General features: G+C 37.0%; 1 protein-coding gene across 4 annotated transcripts in view; it reads left to right on the forward strand.

The window, feature by feature from the left end:
* THADA (THADA armadillo repeat containing) overlaps positions 1–23,345 on the forward strand; it is a 314,473-nt gene that overhangs the window by 92,178 nt on the left and 198,950 nt on the right. For all 4 annotated transcript variants that reach the window (XM_067703121.1, XM_067703123.1, XM_067703125.1 and 1 more), the window contains one exon: positions 2,904–2,995. In XM_067703121.1, coding sequence (XP_067559222.1) covers positions 2,904–2,995 — 92 coding nt within the window. The remainder of the gene's footprint in view (positions 1–2,903; positions 2,996–23,345) is intronic.

Below are 23,345 nucleotides of genomic sequence, written 5' to 3' on the forward strand. Positions count from 1 at the left end.
AACACAAATCAAAACCACAATGAGATAACCATTTCATATCCAGTGGGATAGCTATAATTTAAGAGGTGGACCACAACAATTATTGGGGAGGATTTGGAGAACTGGTGAAAATGGAACTCTCGTACAGTGCTGATAAGGATGTAAATGGTACTGCCACTTTGGCAGTTTCTCTAAAGGTTAACATAGAGTTACTATGTGACCCAGCAGATTCACTTCTTGGTATATACCCAAGAAAAGTGAAAACATGTTCACACAAAAACTTGTATGTGAGTGTTCATAGCACCATTATCCATAATAGCCAAAAAGTAGAAACAACCCAGTGTTCATCAAATGATGAGTAGATTTTTTTAATGTGGTATATCCATTCAGTGGAATATTATTCAGCCATAAAAAGGAATGGCATACTGATACATGCTACAACATGGGTGAACCTTGAGAATGAAAGCCAAATGAAAGAAGCCAGACGTAAAAGGCTGCATGTCACGTGATCTCATGAATATGAAACATCCAGAATAGGCAAATCCCTAGAGACAGAAAGTAGATTAGTACTTGCCTAGTGAGGGAGAATAGGAAATGACTGTTAATGTGTATAGGGTTTCATTTTGGAGTCATGAAAATATTCTGGAATTAGGTAGTGGTGATAGTTTCCTACTTTGTGAACATAGTAAAAACCACTGAATAGTACCATTAAGATGGTGAATTTTATGGTATGTGAATTATATCTCAATAACAGGAAAATTAATTTTTTAAAATGTCTTAAAAGTTTATCATTTGGTCACCTTTGGAGGTTACTATGACATGAACTCATTCTGCACACTGGTAAATTTATGGAAATAATTCTGTACTAACTGATAACAGAATGACCAAATAGCTCATGAAGGAAAGCTTTTTTTTTTTAATGGTAGTTTTTCTGAAAATTGTAACTAATTAATGGTAGAATATCACTAATTTGCTATACCTACTGGAATAAGTAATGATAATCACTGGCTACTAATGAGGGAACTCGATGAATGGATCAAGCTGGTAGTCTGTTTGATCCATCTTAACATTACTAAAAGACATTATGTGTCTCCTGCCTTTGGTCTATCAAATCAAACAAGGGAGTTTTCTTTCTTGGTTGGGGTGGCAGATGGGTGCCCATTCACTTTGTAGAACAGTCCTCTACAGTTTTGATAAGGTATGCCTCAGCAGGCATCCTCTTTCATTTCCAGACACTCCTGTTTTAAGTTTACTGCTTCTGGCAGTCTTTGCCAGAAAGTTTGGTTTAGGGCAAGATGGAGTTTGTGTTTTGATTTTTCTTTTCTTCTTATATTTTTTGTATGATTCTTGAGAGACGATAGGGTCCTGGATGATGTTACCAAGTCATCTTGAACCTAAGGAGTCTTTGGGAACCAAGTCAATGGCCTAGGTGAGAGATAATCAAGACCTGAGCTAGGCCAGAGGCGATGTTGATAGAGTAACAGGACAGTGATGGGTTTGGGGATATTAGGCAAGGCACACAGTAGGGACTTCATTAATGTTTGTTAACTGTTGAATGGACGTAAGTGAGTTTGTCCAATTTTAGCGTTTTATTACAATTATGGTATGAATTGTGCCAGTGTATCTGTGGTCCATTTCAAGAGTTACCACACATAAATTGAGTCAGTCATGTGCTTCTAGAGGAGAGGTTGCAAACTGGTGGCTGATAGGTCAAATCTGGCCCACAACTGTGTTTTATTTGGCTTCCACAATAGTTTTTTTTTTCCTTTAATTTGTTGCCAACTTTTCAAAATAGATTTCACATAAAAGTTGGGGTTTCTGGCTTCTCTTGAAAAAGCAGAAGATCTGGCAACACTGGGCTTACATTCCCCTCAAGGCAGCAACTTCAGCTGAAGCTGAATAGTGACTGCATTATACCCAATCCTCTGCTGCCTCTGTCACTCACTGTCCTTATGGGCATTTGAGTTGTGATCCTTACTGCAGTAGTTTCAGGAAGCTATCTTCTAAATCCTACATTGTTACTTTTAACTACCTTTTTTCTTATATTGCTATTTAACACACCATATGACTCCTATCTAATTAGAATATAAGCTCTGTGTTAGCAGTAAGTGTGTGTGTTCTATTTCTGGACATTCTCCATGGGGTTGGTATAGGGCCTTACACACTATAGGGAAGTCAGTATATATTTATACATCTCTACTCTGATTTGGCAAGGTAATTGAGGAAGCCCAATATCCCATGGCTTTCAAGACATTTTTATGATGTAGGAAAGCGTCTTGACACATTGGTTTGGAAATAGATCTGCTTTATTATAACCATTTGAAGAAATGATTCATGTTTATAGTTTTTTCTTCTTATTTCTGTGAACCAGTTGCCTCAGATAATCTTAGGGTTAAAATTACTTAGGTTACTGCAGTTGTGTGGTTAATAACATTTTGTATATGATATTAAATATTTTCTTGGCCATATTAATACTGTGGATCCTTTGAGTTAGGTCTGATAAGTATTTTCTCATAGGTAAATGATTACAGAAAATAAAAGGAAAGAGCTGAGCTCTTTCTTGGGATATTCATCATCAGAAATGATGTGGGAAAATGAATTTATTGTTTCTTTTGAAGTGTTATTTAATGATACAAGTACAAAGGGATAATGAAAACAGTTGGTGGTAATATTAGAAGTATAGGAAAAAGCTGTGTTGTGTGCATGTGGTTGGACGGTAGAGCTCAGTTTAAGAGGAAATCATTGAGGTAATTACTATAAAGTTATTGAAAATTGTCTACTTTTATGGACATAAACCACATCTTCTTTAGCCCCACACTAGGCAATCGGGTAATGATTTTGAATGTCTAGTTTGAACATTGTAAATGTTGGTTTCATGCCATGAATATTTCTTAACCTTTATTGTGTATTTATTTTTACATTAGGTGAGAAATTCATCCACACTTCTCTTCAGTACGTTGATCACAAGAATATTTGGAGTTAAAAGGGGAAAGGATGAACTTTCCAAAAAAAATAGGTAAGCTTCATCTAATGCTAACTTTACTTTTTTACAAAATATTGTCCTGGGGCTTCCCTGGTGGCACAGTGGTTGAGAGTCCGCCTGCCGATGGAGGGGACACGGGTTCGTGCCCCGGTCCGGGAAGATCCCACATGCCGCGGAGCGGCTGGGCCCGTGAGCCATGGCCACAGGGCCTGCGCATCGGAGCTCCACGATGGGAGAGGCCACACAGTGAGAGGCCCGTGTACGGCAAAGAAAAAAAAAAAATTGTCCTGGCCAAAAATAATTTTTGGAATTTTGCTTGCTTTTATAGATTCATCTAGAGCATAAAACTATAAAAATACTATGGTAAATTAACCTATGCTGCCAAGTTCTAATCCCTTGGGCAAAAATATCTACTGTTTAATAAGTGGACCTTTCAAAGCAGCAAAAATATATATATCAGAGTAGCAAGGGCTGAAATGTAGAGCTTGTTTCTCAATGCAACAGCTAAAGTTCGTTTTTTTGTTTTGTTTTGTTTTTGATTTACATCTTCATGTATTCCTGAAATGTCCTATATTGCTTTTTCTTGATGTGTCATCAGGTACTAGCTTGTGCAATATCTTTGCTTTTATAGTAACTGGAAGTTTAAATGTTTATAGTACACTCATCGGGACATGTCCCAGATTACTTTTACATTAACCTCTAACCAAGGGGAGCAGTTACGGATGTTGGTCACACAGAATAAACAATGCTTTTTACTTTTAGGTCTTCGGTGTTATGTTTAGTCTCTAAGACATTTTCCTCTTAAGGTTTTTTTTAACGTCTGAGAAAAAAACTTACTGAAATATTTTGATTATGAGTAATTTTTAGATACAATGCACAAGTTCTGTTTGTTGGTTTTTAAAGAAGAGAAGCTTTGAATAGCTGTTTCTTTAGCACTTAGGAGGGTTTAGTGTTAGTCTAGTAGCTTGCAGTTGTTAACACTAGATGTCACTGTCGCTGCAGGCTTAATCATTTCTTAACTTCATTTACTATATCTGATTTGGCCCAGTGGTCTTGCTCTTGATGCTCTAGAGATAAATCAGGCCCTATTCCTCTCCTGCCTAAAAAAGTTGATGATCACACTTTTAAGTCAGGTTTTAAGCTCTTGTTTATTAAAATATATTTTCTTGTGATGGAACTAAGTCTTAGGAATGAGAAAATATCATGAAATAATTTTATGATGCACCGTTGGTAAATCTAATGAAATCTACTGGTAGTTCTGAATTGTTATTTAAATTGCTATTTATCACCCTATAAAATTCAATAAATATTTAAATGGAAAGCAGTTGGCTGTAAGTGTGAATTCCTTGAGTATACTAAGGAAATACTAGAGAGTTGTTTTTTTTTTAGCTGAGTTGTATTTCTAATAATGATAACATTATTCCTTTGAAAGGTTGATTGTAATTTTTACTATTTAGCTGGTTCCTAAATAAATTCTTCTTGTCACTAGTTTGAAATCACTAATACTTGTTTCTTTTTAGCTTTGCTTATTTTGTTAATAATTCAATAAAGTGCTAAGGTTTAAAACAGTTTGGTCGTATTATAAGGCCATGATAAATAGTGTATAAATAAAATATGATATGAGGTTATCAAACAAGTGAAATTAATGTTTAAAACTGAACTCGAAAATGAAGAAATGCTTTTTTTCCCTTTTACTTTTTATGAAGTGAGTGATTCTTGGATGTGTATACAAATTTTACTTTATACAGGAGAAAATGATCAGATTCATTTTATGTAGGTTGCATCTGAAGGAGGGTGGAAGAATAGCACAATGAAACCACACCGTTGTAATCTCTTTGCCACAGCTTGCTGATGTGAACGTCCATTATAAATTCATTCCTCTTAAATAGGAAAGGTTACAAAATATATAACTTTCTTAGAAAGAGGGAAATAGAATATTCATATAATTGTTTTGAATAAAGCTGAAAAGTGAAATGAAGGTATTAAAAAGTTAATTATTTTTAATGTGATAAGTATTTTTGGTAAGAGTTTTTATTTCAATAACCTGAAGGTTGGTATATGTCATTATATATACAAGGCTTCTGTTCTTTGTTTAACCCTTAAAGAGTATATTTCTCGGCAGGACCCACTAGATATGCTCTGCAAAACCTTTAGTGTCTTAAACTTGCCATTATTTGTAATGATTTTTCTAGCTGTAGTTTGTTTAATTATGTCACTTTTGGATGAAATGTTTATTTACCTGTCCACTACAATATTAACTCCCTGTGGGCAGAACCTTTTGCTTCTATTCTGTGTATGTATCATGGGCACTGTAAGAATGCTAGTAATAATGATGTCTTGTTGGTTGGTTACTCAACCACTGAATAACTAAACTCAGCCAATGAGACCTCATAGGCCAGTGAAGTCTACTTTCACAGCCACGGATTGTTCTGCACACAGTCTTACAAATGTGTGGTCTTGATCAGAAGGGAACTGGACAGAAAAAGAACATCTGCCTTTCCCATCGAGTGGAAAGAAAGTCTATCCTGGAGTAAACAGACTTGGTTTCTAAGCATTTTGCTACCACTGGAGATGACCTTAATAGACTCCCTTACCCGCTTTGCACTTCAGTTTCTCCATCTATAGACCAGGAATAATAAGATCTGTGTTCTGTACTCATAGGGCTATAGGGAGAATAAAACAAACTAGTAACAGTTCATTTTCTTTTAAAATATTGGAAGTCCTATGCAATTAGAGATGTAGTTTGCTTTTTCTCTGTTACCACTTCTATTATCGTACTCATCTCATTGTCTTACAGTTCCCCTGTGCTTTTGAGTACCGGGTCAGTATCTTATCCTTATTTTTGTATACCTGGTGCCTAGCATAGTGTCTGGCATGTAATGGCCAGAAATACTTGCTTACTGAATAAGCAAATTTTGTTACTAGATGAGAGATGAGAAATCTGGTTTCTCCTCCTGGCTTTGTTGCCATAGACCTGCCATAACCAACTGAAACAAATTAGTTAACCTGTCTGGGCCTTGGTTTTCTCCTGTAAGGTAAGAGATTTGGACTATCCTTGAAGCCTCTTTATTTCTATCAAATACTAAGCTAATTAAAATATATATATATATATATATATATATATATATACACACACACACTAAGCTAGGCTTTATGTAATTGTTACTAGAATTATGAGTTTGGTGAACTGCTATGTTCCCGGTGCCTAGAACACAACAGTACCTGCTTGGTAGTAGGGACAAGAAGTTCCCGTTTCATGTATAAAGAAAAGAGCAGAGGTTCTGCATCCCCATTTATAAGTATATAGAGTATGCTTGAAATGATTGAACTCTAGAGCTCACTAGCCTTGTTCTAGATGTGTCTTTTGGATTATGAAGAATGAGAAAACATGTTTCACTTGTTTGTTTTAAATAATGGTATTACATTAAAATTTTCTAAAGCTCCTTTCCTTTCTATTTATTACCCCCGGACTGACTTGGCCTGACAGAATGAGTAATTGATCCTTTGTATTGATAGAATCAGAAGCTACTCAGCTCTGTGATGTGGGGAGTGTGCCGGGCATTCCAAAATAGCCTCCATCTGCACTGTGAGTGGGCTCACCTTGGTAGTTCCTCATTCCTTACAGGGCAGGAGCTAAACCAGTGTGATCTTTAACTGTAGGTCTTTCCTTTTAGCCCCTTTGTGTATTAACCTTCAACTGTTCTATTCCCAGGTAAAGGACAAATATCAATATACATGTAGTAGTCTGAAAAGCTTTACTTTAGACTTTGCCAAAGCTTCATACAGGTGCTCAGTGTACAGAGTGTTCTATAGCTCTTGCTCTCTCTTCATTTTAAATCAGTCAGCCAATAAGAATTCGTAAGCATTTGTCATGAACTCAGTATTGACACAGTAGAGGAGTCCATGAGAAATATAAAAGGTGGACCTTGTTCAAGGAGCTTACGTTTCAGCTCGGGAAACGAGAATTGTCATCTGTTGTGAAGCAGATACAAATAGAAGACAACATACAGTAATCAGCTACACAATGTGGTCTGAATAATGGCTGCGTTAGAAATTCACTAGTGGGAGAGTTGAGTGGAGCACTTGGGGGGACTGTGTTTCTTGTAAAGCTTTGGGGATGAGTAGATTTGGGGTACATGGAAACAGGTAGGTTGAAAAAGAGGAACAAAAGAATAATCTTGTTTTCAGTGTTAAGTACAATCTCAATTCTGTCTTGTTAGAGAGAGCTCATATTCAAATTAATAGCCTAGGATGATTTAATACAGCTTAAGAGGAAAATGTTTGTAAAAGGATCACCAGGTCTAAGTAAAATTATTTATAATGACTATGTTAGGAGATGTTAAATTGTATTTGTTTTATTTTCCTGGGTATAAATAACAGAGAATTGCTTTAGTTATTTCCCTTAACATCTTAGTGGTGTAGGTCTGGAAGGATCCTCTGAGGGACATCTAGTCTAGTCTAGCCCCTTGCTTAGAGACAGATTTTGAAGCAGTTTCCAGACAGATTGGCTTCTCTCCTGTTCTTCATGTTTTCTAGGAAAAGAGATTCCACAAGTTTTTGTGGTTACCCACTCCATTGTTTAGGAAAGAATTGGATTCTCAAAACTAAAATTGGGAGCTGTAGGGCAACTAGGTTTTTAAATTTTAGAGAATGTAATTATTAGAATTCAGAATAGCTTATTTGCTTTGAACTGCATAGTAGTTTGTAGCAAGTGCCTATTTGGCCAAACTGAAGATCAGAATTTTCTTTTGACTGTGGCCAGGATAACCTTAACATCCTCAGACCCAGTGGGTTCTCGTCTTCTCCATTTAGCAAGCATTTATATTGCATTTTCACTCTGGGCCCTCTGCTGGGCACTGGGATCCAAAGATGAATCAGACATACTCTTGGCCCTAGGGAAACTGACAGTCTAATGAAGAATATGGCAGTTACCTGTGGCGCTAGAGTCTCTATTCCACTTGTGTAAAAGGAATGGAGAAGTGAAGGGAGATGGCATATCCTTAGCGCCTATTTTCTTGCTTGGCATGTGCCAAATTCTTTTATAAGTGTCTATTTCAGCCTTCATCACAGCCCTGCAGAGTGGATAGAGTCATTCTAATTTCACACAGGAATAAACTAGGGTTGGTGAGATTGAGCTATTTGCCCGAGGTCATACAGCCAGAAAGTGGTAGAACTAGAACCCAAATCCAGCTACATCTGCAGAGCACATGCGGATTTATCCACCGGCACACACAGCCCCTTATGAGCAGTGAGTCATTTTTGAGAGTGTGGCTTTAGATTTTACATCCTGAGACTGTGGGAAATGAAGCACTTCACCAAAGTCTCAGTGTGGAGCCGGGACTCTCACATCTCCCATGTGGCAAGTTGATTTTAAGACCTTTTCATTACCCCCAGTAGGATATCAGTGTGGCCAGTAAGCCATTTATTTACCTCTATAAAACTCTGGTATTTGATGATAGTTTGGTGCTGTGCTATGGGGAGAGGATTTGGGGGTTTTGTGATAATCTTTATCTATTGTATGATGTCTTTTAGGCTTAACCTAATGTTTTTCCAAATCTCTGCTTATATTTTTCATTCATATATTTAATAATTATTATAATAATAACCATTATTATATTAGTTTTTATATTTGAGAGGACATAAGCCATCCAGTCCCATTCTCATTTTGCAGATGTGAATATTGAGGTGCTCAAGGTCACACAGCTCGTGCTGGGAATAAAGTTAATGGTTACTTTTAGCTCACAGTAAGCTCAACTACAACATTTAAAAATTTAAGCTGATTATTTATAAATGGAGTTTCTATTAGCAACAATAATACTAGTTTGGATTCAAATAATTTGAAATTAAGCTAAGAGCCCCAGTGTTTTGATACGGTCTGGAGGTATCATTCATGCATTTTCCACAGTTGTTTACAGAACATTCAATCTGGTTCTTTAGGCAGAGTAGGTAAATGTGTATTCTTGGAGACTGAGAAGTTAAGTACAAGTCTTGTGTAACCCTTGTTGAGAAGTTCTTAAAATCAGAATTAAGTCTATTCTGACACTTTGGCCTACTGGAGAGTTTCATGTTTCAAGTTTTTGTTCATTCTTAGGTTCATGGATCACAGGTAGGAAAACCACAAATAAAAATTTTAACCAAAAAGAAGCTCTTAAAAAGAAATATGTTCATGAACTTGAAGTGGGAATTAGTCATTGTGTTCTTAAATATTGACTCTTGCGGGGACGAAGTAATCTTTGTTCCTAAGTACTGCTTCAGGCCATTGCCTTCTTTAATAACTAAGGCATTGTTGCTTTAGTTTGAGCATGTTCTATGGAATTTTGGCAATGCGTGCATCCTCTTTCTGCATCTCAGTAAAAGCATGAGTAAATATTTTTTCTTAGCTTTGGTATTTTTGTAGCTTACATTTTATATGAACCAGACTAATATAATGTAATACCAGGATTACATAATTTAGGACGTCAGGATTTCTTCCAGGACTATGAGATAAAGTCTTCATTTATCAGGGGTTTTACAAGCAGTATTTGTTGCTCATTCAATACCTGCAGAGAAATACCACAGAGCTCTTTTCCAAATGAGAAAATGGAGTCAAAGAGGTTAAAACCAGAGGGCAGTTTCTTTAGAACTTGGATAATATTTCTTCTCTATTCAGAACTTGGTCCTTATAACTATTGATTTTAGTAATGGATAGTTTAGAAATTCCAGGAATTTTGAACTATTCTTGTTACACACCAAACTTTTAATAAAATACAATCAGTAAAATTTTTTCATTGAATATTTACTATGTGCCTTGCCACTCTAATATGTACAAAAGTAGTTTATGACATGGTCTTGGATTTCAAGGATTTTATCATTTACTGAGAGAGAAGACCAACATGTGAGCTAGCTTAGGAAAAATGAGTATCAAACTCTGATAATGTCAGGGGATGAGGGGGTCAGAGGAGGATGAGGTCGGGCTTCGTGCAGGAGTCAGGCTTAATCTGGATTTGAAAAAATGGATAGGATTTGAATAGGTAAAGAGGAGGATGTTGCATATAAGTTTATATAGACATGAACAAAGATATCGAGGTTGGAACACATGTTGTATATGTCTGAGAAAGTTAGAAGATAAACCAGACCAGGACTGAAAGCACATGATGGAAATATTCATCCGTTCATCCATTTAGTCATTTATTCCTAGAGCCAAGGATTCACTGACCATCTATTCTGTGTAAGCACTGAACTATGTTCTGGGGCTATATCAATGAGTAAAACAAATAAGCCAAGGAGCCTGGTTTGAATTTTACACAACATTATGAATCATTTATAAGTTTTAGTATTGGAGTATTCCATGATAAAGGCATTGTTTTAGGAATCAGTTGAGAAGTGATTGCATTCTGTGTCCCCCGCTGGTAGTATTGGAGAATATGATGCAAGATCCTGGAAGAAAGTTACTTAGGAATAACTGATACTCTCTGTAGATTATTAAAGCTTGGTTCCAGCTTGGTGTGGTTTTTTTTCAGCATTTATTCTTTTTGTTACTTCTAAATTGAGTAGTGGCTATATTAGAGGGGAATATGCCTTATGTTTTAAGGATTACTAGCTTCCTCAAGATATTAAAAAGATATTTATTGAAAAGTAAATTATAAAGTCAAGTAAGTTTTGGAAATGCTGGATTAAATAAAAATTTCTTTATGACAGGACTTCTCAGAACATTTAATATGCTACAGTGGTTTTTGTGACTCTTCAAGAGTGGGAGGTAACCTGCAGTATTTCCCCAAGTTAAAGAACTTATATCTGGGGAATTTATATCTGGGGAAGTCCACCAGATATAAATTTAAAATGGTATCCTGGCATATAGTAGGTGGTAAATAAATATGAATCAATGAAAATTTCATAATTTTAGACCTTTTAAAATCTTATATTTAAAGTGCCTCTTTGGGGACTTACCTGGTGGCGCAGTGGTTGAGAATCTGCCTGCCAATGCAGGGGACACACGTTTGAGCCCTGGTCCGGGAAGATCCCACATGCTGCGGAGCAACTAAGCCCATGCACCACAACTACTGAGCCTGCGCTCTAGAGCCCGCGAGCCACAACTACTGAAGCCCACGCGCCTAGAGCCCATGCTCCACAACAAGAGAAGCCACCTCAATGAAAAGCCTGCGCACCACAACAAAGAGTAGCCCCCGCTCGCCACAACTAGAGAAAGCCCATGTGCAGCAGCAAAGACCCAATGCAGACATAAATAATAAATTTATTTTAAAAATTAAAAGTACATAAATAAAGTGCCTTTTTGGGAGAATGAACTTTATATCCTAAATCAGTTTCTTCTACCATTTTGTCAGAAGAAGATAACGTCCGTTTTCCCAAAGCCTTGATCATTGATAATGGGGGAAATAGGGCCTACACCCTGGTGGATGAACTGATCAGCAAGGTCAGTACCAAGCCCATCAGGGTGTGATGTATATATCTGTGTGTGTGTGTGTGTGTGTGTGTGTGTGTGTGTGTGTGTGTTGGAAAGGCAGGTAGGGAGAGGGGAACAGAACAGTAACCAGCTTTGAAATATAATAAGTAAGGCCTTAGGATCTACTAGGGTGGCTGAGTTCTATAGCTTTGGTCTGTATGTCTTGCTAGCAGCATACCCTGTTGTTGTCCTTCATCTCCCAAATAACAGCTCCATTTGTTAATACTTAAACAGAGGCTTGCAATAATTCAGACTTGAAGCAGTTAGAATGCTTTTGGCTGCAAGTAGCAGAAAACCCAAATCAAAATTTAAACAATAAGGAAAAGTTATTATCTCACACATAACCACAAGTTTTAAGGGGGATTGATTCGTTTCAGGTTGATAATGTCATCAGAGACCCAGGTTCTTTCAGTTTTTTGCTGTGCCATCCTGGATGTGAAGGCATTGGCCCCAGGCAAGTGTCCTTCATGGTTTCAAGATGGCCACAGTTCCAGCCATCACATCTAGATGCAGTAGATGCAATATTCAGTGGCCTTGTGGCATCCCTATTTCTTTTTAAGAATGACAGCACCACCTCTGGTATGTGTTCCCATGCTGTCAACTCGACACTACAGACTTTCCTTAACATCTTTTTGGCAGAGTTAACATCTTAGTATGCCCCAGCTTATCCCTGACGAGGGAAATGGATCCACCATGATTAGCTTAGACTAATTAGGATTCTCCAGTTGGATCTGGGGTTGGTGTCAGCTCTCCCTGAAGCATATGACTACTCAGAGAAGGGTGAATACCCAACCAAAGTCAAATACTGTTAAAGGAAGGATGGGATGAGGGAATGGATTTCTATTAAGTGACTAATGATGTCTGCTGCTACATTCTTCTAGGGTATCTCAAAAGCTGTGAAAATGTTTCCATTTCATTAGGAAGATAAATAATAATACATGTAGTATTTTAGCCTAATAGGAAAGTGTATTTTTTTCCTTTATTTGTGCAATTCCTCCATATAATTTTTAAAATATATGAAGTAGTAAAAGTGTCTGGATATGTGGTTCTGTATAATTCACTTCTGAAGGCAAGCCTTCATTATAAAATTTTCGCTCAGGAACAAAGTTTTGTCTTCACACATGAAAAAAGTTTTGTAGAGCTTTAAAATAGAGATGCTAAATAAAATACAATGACTTTTCTAAGTCAGAAAATGCTACTCTGCAATATCTCCCTGATTCATAGCTAATCTCTAACAAGCTAACAGAATGTTAACATTGTTTTTTATTATGAACTCTAATTCACTTTGGAGTTTGACCTGTATATTACAACATTGATTTTGTTATTGTAGGGCCAAATGGTGTGAAGTCAAATGATCTTTCTAAATTTATTGGAATTGGTACTTAATTATTTTAATTTATTAACCAGAAATCCCTATTCTATTTAAATTGGACATAGTATTTTAATGTTGGGGCCTCTGAATTCAAATTAGGCCAACTGTCTTGAACAATCTCTCTTTCTCTATCTGCCAGGTCTTTTTCTTTTCTGTCTTTCCAGACTGTTAGCGTTTTGTTCTCTACAAACTGCCTTTATAGAAGTGGAACAAGAGGCTGTCTAGGTCAGGGCAGACCAGCCCGGCTCAGCAGAAGATGGGGTCAGACTGGCTACCTTTGACAAGGATCAGCAAGTCTGATCCAGGTGCTAAATCTTGGAGGTCTAGAATTTTCTACTCTATAAACACATTCGTAGAGCCATCCATTGCTCCTAATACATCTTTGTCTTCTGTTTATCTCTATGATGACTCTTGTGAACAACTGATTTAGATACATATAAATAGTCAGTTACACACTTCCTCCCTTTAATTCACTTGATCCCCATTTTCACCCCCTACAATCCAAGCCCTCCTTTTAGGCCACTGGTTTCATTTTTATAGTTGGTGGTCTGTTTAGATGGTCCAACATTTTTTTTTCTTCATCATTTATTCAAGAAACATGCTTACTACGTTCAAGACTGAGCACTGAGGGGAGTATAGACATTTATAAAATATGGTCTATGTATTTGAAGAATAGTGGAAGAAGTGAGCTAAGACTTGAACTCAACTGTAGTTCAAGGTGGAAAGCCATGAGTACTCTGTTAGCTCCTTTCCTCTCTCTTGGGGGAAGAGCCTGCATGTGCCACTCCTCCCATTTCCTCTCTTCCCTGCCACTGCGTAAGTGCGCCTCTGCAGAGCTCACATTCTTCACACACTCATCCTTTCTAGACCCTTCCTCCTTCCCATCCCAGTTCTTCTACCATTTAGGCGGGAAAGACTCATGCGACCATTTCTTTATCTTGCCTTTGTTCTATCTGTGGGACAAGCAATGATTCAGATCATGACCAGTAAACAAGAGGGCAGTATTAGTGATATGCCTCCCCTATCTGTATTTAGAAATGAAATTCTCTGTACTAATAAAACAGTGTCACTGGCCTCTGACGGTGGTGAACGCCCCCATTTTCCCAGAAACACACCATAAGTCATCATCTCTTTCTCCTTTCTGCTTTTAATTAAGCCAACTTAATTTTCCTTAAGCTTCAACATTTTAGGGAAGTGAAAGAGAACTTCTCTTTCAATGGTGTTCTCTTGCTTCGATTAGTTACTAATACTGCAATAACATAGGCTTTAACATTTTATCATTGTAAAAGTATAGTGTTTCAAAGGGAAGTAAATATATTTTCTGTGGGTTATCTGCAGTGCCACTATTTATAATATTTATGTCTTTGGAAAACGTATTTCAATTGCCAGATGATCATTTATAAGTTGTAGCCCTTTCTACAGATGGACATATCATTCTCAAATACTTGCTTGTTCTTTTCCTTCATGTTTTCAACCCTGACTGCCTTCAACATTGTGCTGCCATGCACTGCCAAACTGGTTGGTTCACCCATGAAAATTGAATTCCAGGGGATTCATGGCATTTTCTACGGAGGTTTCTTTCTCTAGAAATCTCTTCTTGCCCCCACCCCCAATTAAATTGAAATGTAATGATTTTTCTTGGTTTTGTGTATAATACCACTCTTTCTAGCATTTTTTTAAAAATTATTTATTTTTATTTTTTGGCTGTGTTGGGTCTTCCTTGCTGTGCGTGGACTTTCTGTAGTTGCAGCGAGCGGGGGCTTCTCTTCGTTGCGGTGCGCTTCTCATTTCAGTGGCTTCTCTTATTGCATAGCACAGGCTCTAGGTGCACGGGCTTCCGTAGTTGCGGCGCACAGGCTCAGTAGCTGTGGCGCACGGGCTTAGTTGCTCTGCGGCATGTGAGATCTTCCCAGACCAGGGCTCGAACCCGTGTCTCCTGTATTGGAAGGTGGATTCTTAACCACTGCGCCACCAGCGAAGTCCCTCTAGCATTTTTAAGTAGCATTCCTTACGATGGACAAATCATGGTTAAGTTAATAATTCTCTTACTATTAAATATTTAGTTTTCCTTAGTTTTTAAAATATTTTTAATAATGGTGTGGTGAGTATCTTTATTTTAGGAAGTATTTTAACATGTAGGGTTATTTCTTATGGATAGATTCTCCTTGGTGTGATTTCTTGGCAACAAAGTAATATAACTGGTCTTCAGATTCTTTTTATATATTGTCAGATTTCTTGATAAATTAATCTTGAAAAACAGTTTCCCCTTGTCACCTTCTTACTCAGGAATTTTCATTAGTTCTCTGTTGCCCATGGTCTAAGATCTCTGCCCCTTTGATTATTAGCCTTTGTGCTTTTTGTTAAACCTTTTTTTGTTTTGTTTTAACCAGCTCTCTACCATTGATCATTTACAGTCCATCTTATTTTTCCACACTATGCAAAGTGGTACAGGGAATAACCTCATACATTTTAGCTTCTCCCATTTTTTTGGATTATTTCTTTAGGATAAATGATCAGAAATGGAAGTACAGAGTTAAGGAATATAAACATTCCACGAAACTGATAGCCAGACTTCTTTTAAGTAAGATATCAATTTACAAATTTGCCAGCACATATAATCTTTCTAGTAGTGGGTATTATTCTTTTTTTAATGCAAATTTAAAAGAATGTAAGTGGGGGGGAATTACCATGTTGTTTCAATTTATATTGCTTTTCTTACTAATAAGGTTGAACATTTGCCCACATTATTTGTTGGTTAATTGTATTTTCTTCAGCTTAGCTTTCAGGGCCCTATATAATTTGAACCTGCCCTTTTCACCTTATCTCCTGTTAGTCAAACCCACAAATATTTATTAAACTTCTACCAACAAATACATATACTCTAATCAAGCTAATCTGCCTACTATTCCTTTGAGATTTTCCTTTTTGTTGCTTTTATTCATGCTTTTTCTGCTCCTAAAATGCTTGTCCCTTCTCATCTACTTATCGTATGCTGATTTTTCCCATCCTTTGAGATTCAACCTGAATCTTTTTTTCCTCCAGGAAGTTTTCCCTGACCTGACTATGGCTTCCTTGAGAGCAGGGCCTGTGTCTGATGCCCCTTTTGGCCCCAGTGCCTCGTAAAGGGTCTGCCTTACATAGGAGGCAAAGAAATGATCTATTGATGTTGCTAAGAAAATGCATGTTGAGTTAGGCAGCTCTAGATTTAACTTCTGGCTCTGACTTTGGGCAAGTTTAGTCCCTTGAGCCTCACTTTCTTTATCTCAGCATCATCGTATACTGGGGATGATACTAGGATCTGCCTCCCAAGTTGCTGTGAGGAGTAAGCACGGTAATGCTCATAAGGGGCCTGGTGTAGTGATGCTTGGTGTATGGAGGCTCTCTTTCAGTGGGAATTGTTTTTAAATTAACTGAACGAATAAACTGGTCATCCCAGCACTCACTGGTCTCCCTTTCCGTAGGCCTCTTCCTGGTGTACCCCAAATGATGTGTGCCGTCTCTTTCTTGTGTTGGTACTGCTTCTTATGAATTAGTTAGGTACTCTCAAATCAATTCCAGGTTCTTAAGGGGAGGGATTGTGTTTTAAGTTTGATGTATATCCTAAAGCACTGTGTAAATACAGATTGGTTAGGTATAGCTGAGTAGCTTTGGTAGCAGTGAAAACGAGGGCAAGGCAGTGATGAAGACCTCATTTTCTGTTTTTTTACTGAAACCTTTACTGGACCTTTGCTAGAAGAAATTATTTCTCCTAGGGCCTTTAAGAAATGTTTACTTTTGTTGCTTGTTCAGCCAAATGGAGTTAGTTATTCAGTAGAAAATGGTAAAAATATCCAAATAACACCACTGGATTTCACTTTTCCATATAGTGTTTCAAAGTGTTGTATTCATTAATATTTGTGAGAAACCTATGGTTAATACCACAAGAAGTCATAAACTAAACCAGATTTCCCCCTTTTTTAACTTTCACATGGCTTGGATTAACAACAGTGTCACTCCCTAATTTACACCTGGGATTTAAAAACCCTTCTCAAAATGCTGAAACAATGATTCATATTTAGTCACCATGTGACTGGGTTATTTTCATTTATTGAAAATATAAACACCAAAAAACATCCTGGATAAAGAGCTCCATGTATTTTAACTAGTGACAGATGCTATGATCAGAATTTCTACTTAAGTCAGGCATTTTTGACATACACCTCAAGCCTCGCAATTAAGCTTTATGCCTTTCCAAACATAACAGTTAACCAATAAACCAAAATATCAGCCTGGTCTGGCTTAGCTCAGCGGTCTTTTGATTTCTTCCAGTCTGTTTGATGTGGAGGCTTATTGAGATTTATCTATTGAGCTGTTCATAGTTTGTAGGGCTGAGAGCACTGGTTATATTATATAAGATTCCATTAGTGACAGTAGAGTGTAGACAGTCTCTACAGTGTAGATAATTTAGTCAGTTGTGCTGGTCATGGTTTTGTTGAAATTTTTAAGACTTTCGTCAAGATTTTTTTTAATTAATTCTCAGTGATTTTTGTTATTTCCCAGTTTATACTGTGAGCCTCAAAACAGATGTAGTTTGATTGGTTCAATTTAGTAGAAAGTTTTTTAACTTTCAGTAGAAATCTCTATGTAGATTGAAAACTTTTCCACTTATTTGGACCAGTTTATCCACAAGGGAAATAAAAATTTAAAATATACAGTAATCAATTATAAATACTTGGTATATGGGGAGTCAGATATCATTCCATTGTATTGTTTGTGAAGGTAATAGCATCAGTATACCCAACTTTATAACCTAAAAGCTGCAGAGGAGTTTCATATACTTATGTCATGTAATCCTTGTTGGAATACTCAATAAGTATTATTGTCCTCATTCTAAATAACACACTTGGAATTTATATTATTAATTTGCTACATGTCTCATATCTAGTATGAAGCAGAGCTGGTGGTCAAATTCAGATATGACTCCTAATCCAGTTATTTTTCCATTACATTAAAGCTTTTTGTTCTGTAATATACAATATGTCTAAAAGTAACAACGTCCTGCCAAACAGCTTTCCACTGGTTTTATCACATCCTCTTTCCTAAGTAGATTAAAATTACTCATATTTACCCTGCTGGAGATAAGAAAGTAAGATCATATTGGAGAAATAATAAAACTTATTCATTCTTTCTGCCTCAGTTGCCACATGTATCGAATGGGGGAAACAACTAGCACTCACCTCACAGGGCTTTGGGGTGGAGTAAGTGAATTAATACATGCAAGGAGATTGAGTGCCTGGCATAGAGTAAAAAATGATAATACATTTTGCTATTATTGCCATTCATTTACTCAGCAGTGTTTATTCACCCATTGCTACATGCCAGGTAATGTGCTAGATGCTGAAAGATAAATAAGTCAAAGTCTTTTCCTTTAAGGGTCTCACAGTCAAGGGAAGGAGACATAGAGGAAAGTACACACCATTGGCATGAATGTTCTGTATAGAGGCATGCAAGGAGAGATTTGGAAGCGCAGAGTAGGGATGAGTACCTGCTGTCAGAGGAGGCTTCCTATAAGAATCAGGGCCTGAGCTTGAAGGATAAGTAGAAGTTAGCCAAGAAAACAGTAGAGGAAGAAAAGGGAGCCAGGAGGACAGATGACAGTGGTAAAAGGTTGGTGTGAACACGTTTGTTCAATCCAGGATTTCTGGAAGACTCTAATATGCTGATAGGTACTGTGACTTTCCAGTCACAGTATAGTTACTCTCTTAAAATGTTGAATTATGGAATCCTTTTTATGGAGTAGTTTATGAAGAACTATGTTTTAAGGAACACACTTTGGGAAACTCTGGATAAACTGGGTGGTGAGAGGTGAGTGCAGGTCAGAAAGAGGGTAGGCAAGGACAGTGGAGAAGGGCATGTTGATTAGAGATATTAAGACAGCCAGTTTAACAGTATTTAATGAAAAATGAGGAGACCACAGAAGAGGAAAGATAATGAGATGATGGCAGATTTGGGGCTTGGGACAGTGTCTGGGGCTGTTGGTGCCATTTACAGAGGTGAAGATTTAGGAGGAAAAACAGATTGGTGATGGATGGGGGACATACTGAGTTCAGTTACTGTATCTGTTTTGAGATGCCTGAGGGACATCCAGTGGAACATATTCATCAAGCAGTTCAATATCCTGGGTCTGGAGCATATGAATGAGCTCTGGGCTGGACAAAGGAGTCGTCCGTGAGAGATGGTATTTTATGCCAGAAAGTGAATGAGAGAACCCAGACGGGTGAGGATAGACTCCTGGGGGCATCACTGTTTAAATGATGTGTGGAGAAAGAGGATCTCTCAGCAGAGATTATTTCGACAGTCTGATATTCTTTGGGACATGTTTGTCAGTTCCCCTGTGCCCTCCCTTTCAAGGTCCATGAGTATTTTATTTTGTTTTGGTTTTTTTGGAAAGTGTCTGACTCCACCCATGCAGGAAATCTACTCTGTGGGCCACTCCTCCCAAGAATCTGGGTAGTTGTAGAAAGAGGCACTTCACCCACACCCTAAGCTCTCTGCTGTGAGTGTGAGATATTCCGCCCAACCCTTCTGAGTCCAGAGGGGGAAGGTGGAGCCATGTTGCACTGTTAAGTTTTTGAGTGTGAGGTCCTTCATTGTAACTGGAAGAATCATGAAAGAGAAGTATTCCACTGGATTAAACAAGTTCAATGGATTTTAATTTTCCTGATAAACTATTATTAAGAAATTGTTTTGGAGATTTACTCTCTGAGTAGGATTAGCTAACCTACATTTTTCATTTGGATAAGTGATTCTTTAATTAGAAACCGAGATTTAGGGAATAGTTTCCCATTGCTTTATATAGTGTAGAGAAGGTATGTGAAAATGCCAAATGAAGGTTTTCTTCCTGATAGCGAGAAGCAGGGAAAACAAGAGGAAATTATGATATGTTAAGGGAAAGGATTCTGTTCATCCAGCATGCCTGCTTTTATCTTCAATTCTGCAAGTCTCTGCCGGCAGTTTTTTGTTTTTTGTTTTGTTTTGTTTTAATTCCCTCTTCTTGTTGTGCGAAAAGTTGCATATTTCTGGCAAAATGTTCATTACTGGCTAGGGGCGCAACAAGCAATCCTTTGCCAGAGAATTAAGCAAGCAGAAGTCTGTCAAAACAAATATTCTAGTTTGAAAATATAGTCCTGCTGGGGGAAATGGGGAGGGGTGGATAGTGGAGGAGGCCAGGGTATGTTCTAAGGCTGAGTATTTATTTCATAAGAATTCTGTGTTCTGAAAGATTGTTGCTGGTAGGAGTGCTGAAGAAAACAGGATTTTGGTACATTAAACGTACTGATGAGCAAGGATGGACTTTCTGGGGATTTTTGGTTTGCTCTTGTGTTTGGTATTTAGCTCTCATAATGACAGCCTTTGCTAAGAGTGAAACATTTTGATAACAAATAGCCTTTACATTTAATTAAAGAGGCATTTAACAAAACTTATGTTTACATGGAAGAACTCTCAGTCCTGAGGATATTAAAAATGTATAAACAAACATGCACATAAACACACAGTCCACTTCATAAGCATTTATTTGGCTGGGAAATGCCAACTTTTTATAATTTCAGTCTTAAAAGTACTGGCCGATTGATTCAAAAAAGCAAAATTTGTTTTTTATTTTTCTCTCCAACTTTTCCTTGTATTTCTTCCTTGTTACTTTAAAAGAAAATCATTTCACAGAAGAATGATTATATATATTGGATAGATGCAACGTTTTGAATTTCTTTGCCATAGAGTTGCCTAAATCTGTTATAAAGTTGCTCTTCAAGTTGGAGAAACATAGGCTGACATTTGTGTTACTTTCCACTGGGATAGGGGTGGGATTAACTTTATTAAGCCTCAAGGATGAAAGTCCTTGCACACAGAAGTGGATTTTGAAGATTTCCTGACCATATATCTGCATATAACTGATGTTATTTTTTGAAAGAATTTAAAAAATAAAAGGTACTGCATTGTAATATTGAAGTAAATGATCGAACAGAATGTATTCATAATAAAGAGAAGCCCTCAAAATATTATTAATGAAATACAGACCGGTTTATTCTTATCTCCTTTTGGCAAATTTTAGACGTGCTACCATAGGCAATTCAGGAAACACATACATGCCTTCTTCTAGAGCAGTGGGAGGAAACCCTGCTCTTTGATTCTGGGATTTGATATACTTCAGTTACTGGAAGAAACATTAATTAATGTACTTTAAAAAAAATTTTAGTAATTCAAAAGAATAAATTTTTTTCGAGGGGTTGAAAAGATCATGGTGCACCATTGGAATTTGCCTTCAGTAAATGTAACATTTGTTTTCTAAAGAATTATAACAACATACTTAAATTCCAGAACAGTAAGCAAAATAGCTTAAGTTCACTGACTTGAAAAAACATTCTTTTATACTGCACGGTTCTAAAATAAATACTTAAAAGAAACAGAGAGCAAGCCATTCTATCTTGGATTTCATTTTCCTTCAGATAGAACAGCTAGAACAAACATTCTTGCTAGTTAACATTGCCTGTGTTTTTATGAAGTTAATAACTGACCTGTCAATCACGTCCTATATAAATACGGTAGTTGAATGCTTTCTGCTTTAGAAGCACTTTTATTTACAAGAGCTGCCAGCCAAGATTTCCAAAGGACTCCACGGGCTGTTTGCTTTGATCTGTTTTGAGGGCTGGTCTCTTTATACCTGTTGGTTTGCTATTTATGATACCTTTGTGTAATCAGGTATGGGGAGAGCAGATGTGCAGAATAAACACGCCTTAAGGAAACCAAGGCTCAAGAGAAATCGTGTAATTATGCACCAACAGCTTTAAAGAGAGAGAGAGAGAATATTTTCTTAAATCAACTTAGCTGCTGTTATGACGAGAGAGCAGATGTTGTGGTATTCACCCCAGAGAAGGAAAAGATTCTCTCTTAAATCTCAGTTTATAATGAATGGAGGTGGTGTGTTTATCTCCACCCTTCAAACTGTTGCTCTCCTTTAAATTTGTAAATTGCTGAGATGTTGCAGCTCTTCTCAGTTGACTTTGACCTTTGACCTTTTTCCATTGCTCCTTCCCTAGGAAATGTTTACCACATGTCTCTATCCAAATAATCAGCTCTCTGTGGGAAGAGTTACCTTAGCATTTTGAACTGAAAATGGCTTTTAACATTTAAGGCAGGTTTCAGAAAGGGATGGCTTTCTGTTGTGTGTTTTATGATTTTGATTTGGGGTCCCCCCCTCCCTGTACTGAGGGGACCTGAAAGCCAAAATCATCTTCGTATTCTCCCACAATGCCAAGCATAGTGCCTCTAATAGCGTAAGGGCTCAGTAATGAAAGAATGGCAGAAATTAAGAGAAACCCAAGTCCTTCAGTCTTGTTTCCAAAATGATCTGTTGATCATTTGGTTTCTTTCATCTTTCAATTAAATGTTGCCCTAATAATTCCTCTGCGTTATATTTACATATTGCTTTTCTCTAGGAATCTGAATGTTTTAATACATTGAAGAGATTAACTTCTATTTTACTTTTTTATTTAACTTTACTTTAAATTGGAAAGCTTCCCCTAGTTTAAAAGCTTTTTAAACTAGAAAATTTCCCCTCACCCTACAGTGCTTTTGGAGGGACTGATTTAGAGATTTCCAGGCAGTTGTTGTTCCCCCCTACTACTTTGGGAAATTCTCTTTATACTTTTTCATTCATATTGACAGTTTTTGGTCGGCAGCTTTTCCTGTTGTGACACTGGCAGGAATCTTAGGCTTTCTATGGAAGAGTGCCTGAACATGTCCTAAGATTTAGAAAGCAGGTCTTTTATTAACCAGGGTTTTCTCCTTGCTTTCATTGTTGCTTAGAAAACTTTCAAAATCCAGTGTCTTTAACTGATATGATTGCTATTTATTTCATTCCTTGTTTATAGTTTTTATTTTTACCTTTTTATGTTTTGCTTTTTCTTCCAGTTTTATTGAGATATAATTGGCATATAGCACTGTATAAGTTTAAGGTGTACAGCACAGTGATTTGACTTACATACATCAGGAAATGCTTACCACAGTAAGTTCAGTAAATCCATCATCGCATATAGATACAAAATTAAAGAAATAGAAAAAATTTTTTTTTCCATGTGTTGAGAACTCTTAGGATTTCCTCTCTTAACAACTTTCATGTTTAACATAGAGCAGTGTTCATTGTATTTATCATGTTGTACATTACATCCCTAGTATTTATTTATCTTATAACTAGAAGTTTGTACCTTTTGACCACCTTCCTCCAATTCTAACTACCCCCACCTCTGGTAACCACAAATCTGATCTCTTTTTCTATGAGTTTTTCTGTTTGCTTGTTTTGAAGTATAATTGACCTACAGCACTATGTTAGTTCCTGCTACACAGCATAGTGATTCAGTATTTCTAAACATTTCAAAGTGATCACCATGATAAGTCTAGTTGTGCTGTCACCATACAGGTTTTAAGTGCTAGCATCTATATGATAATCAAAGTATAAAATGCAGCCTCGAACACTGCATTTTCAGCATATTCAGCAGCCTTCCCCAGATGATCACTTGTCAGAGTAAAATCATTTT

The sequence above is a fragment of the Pseudorca crassidens genome, chromosome 14 (assembly GCF_039906515.1).
Source record: "Pseudorca crassidens isolate mPseCra1 chromosome 14, mPseCra1.hap1, whole genome shotgun sequence".
NCBI classification, from domain to species: Eukaryota; Metazoa; Chordata; class Mammalia; order Artiodactyla; family Delphinidae; genus Pseudorca; species Pseudorca crassidens.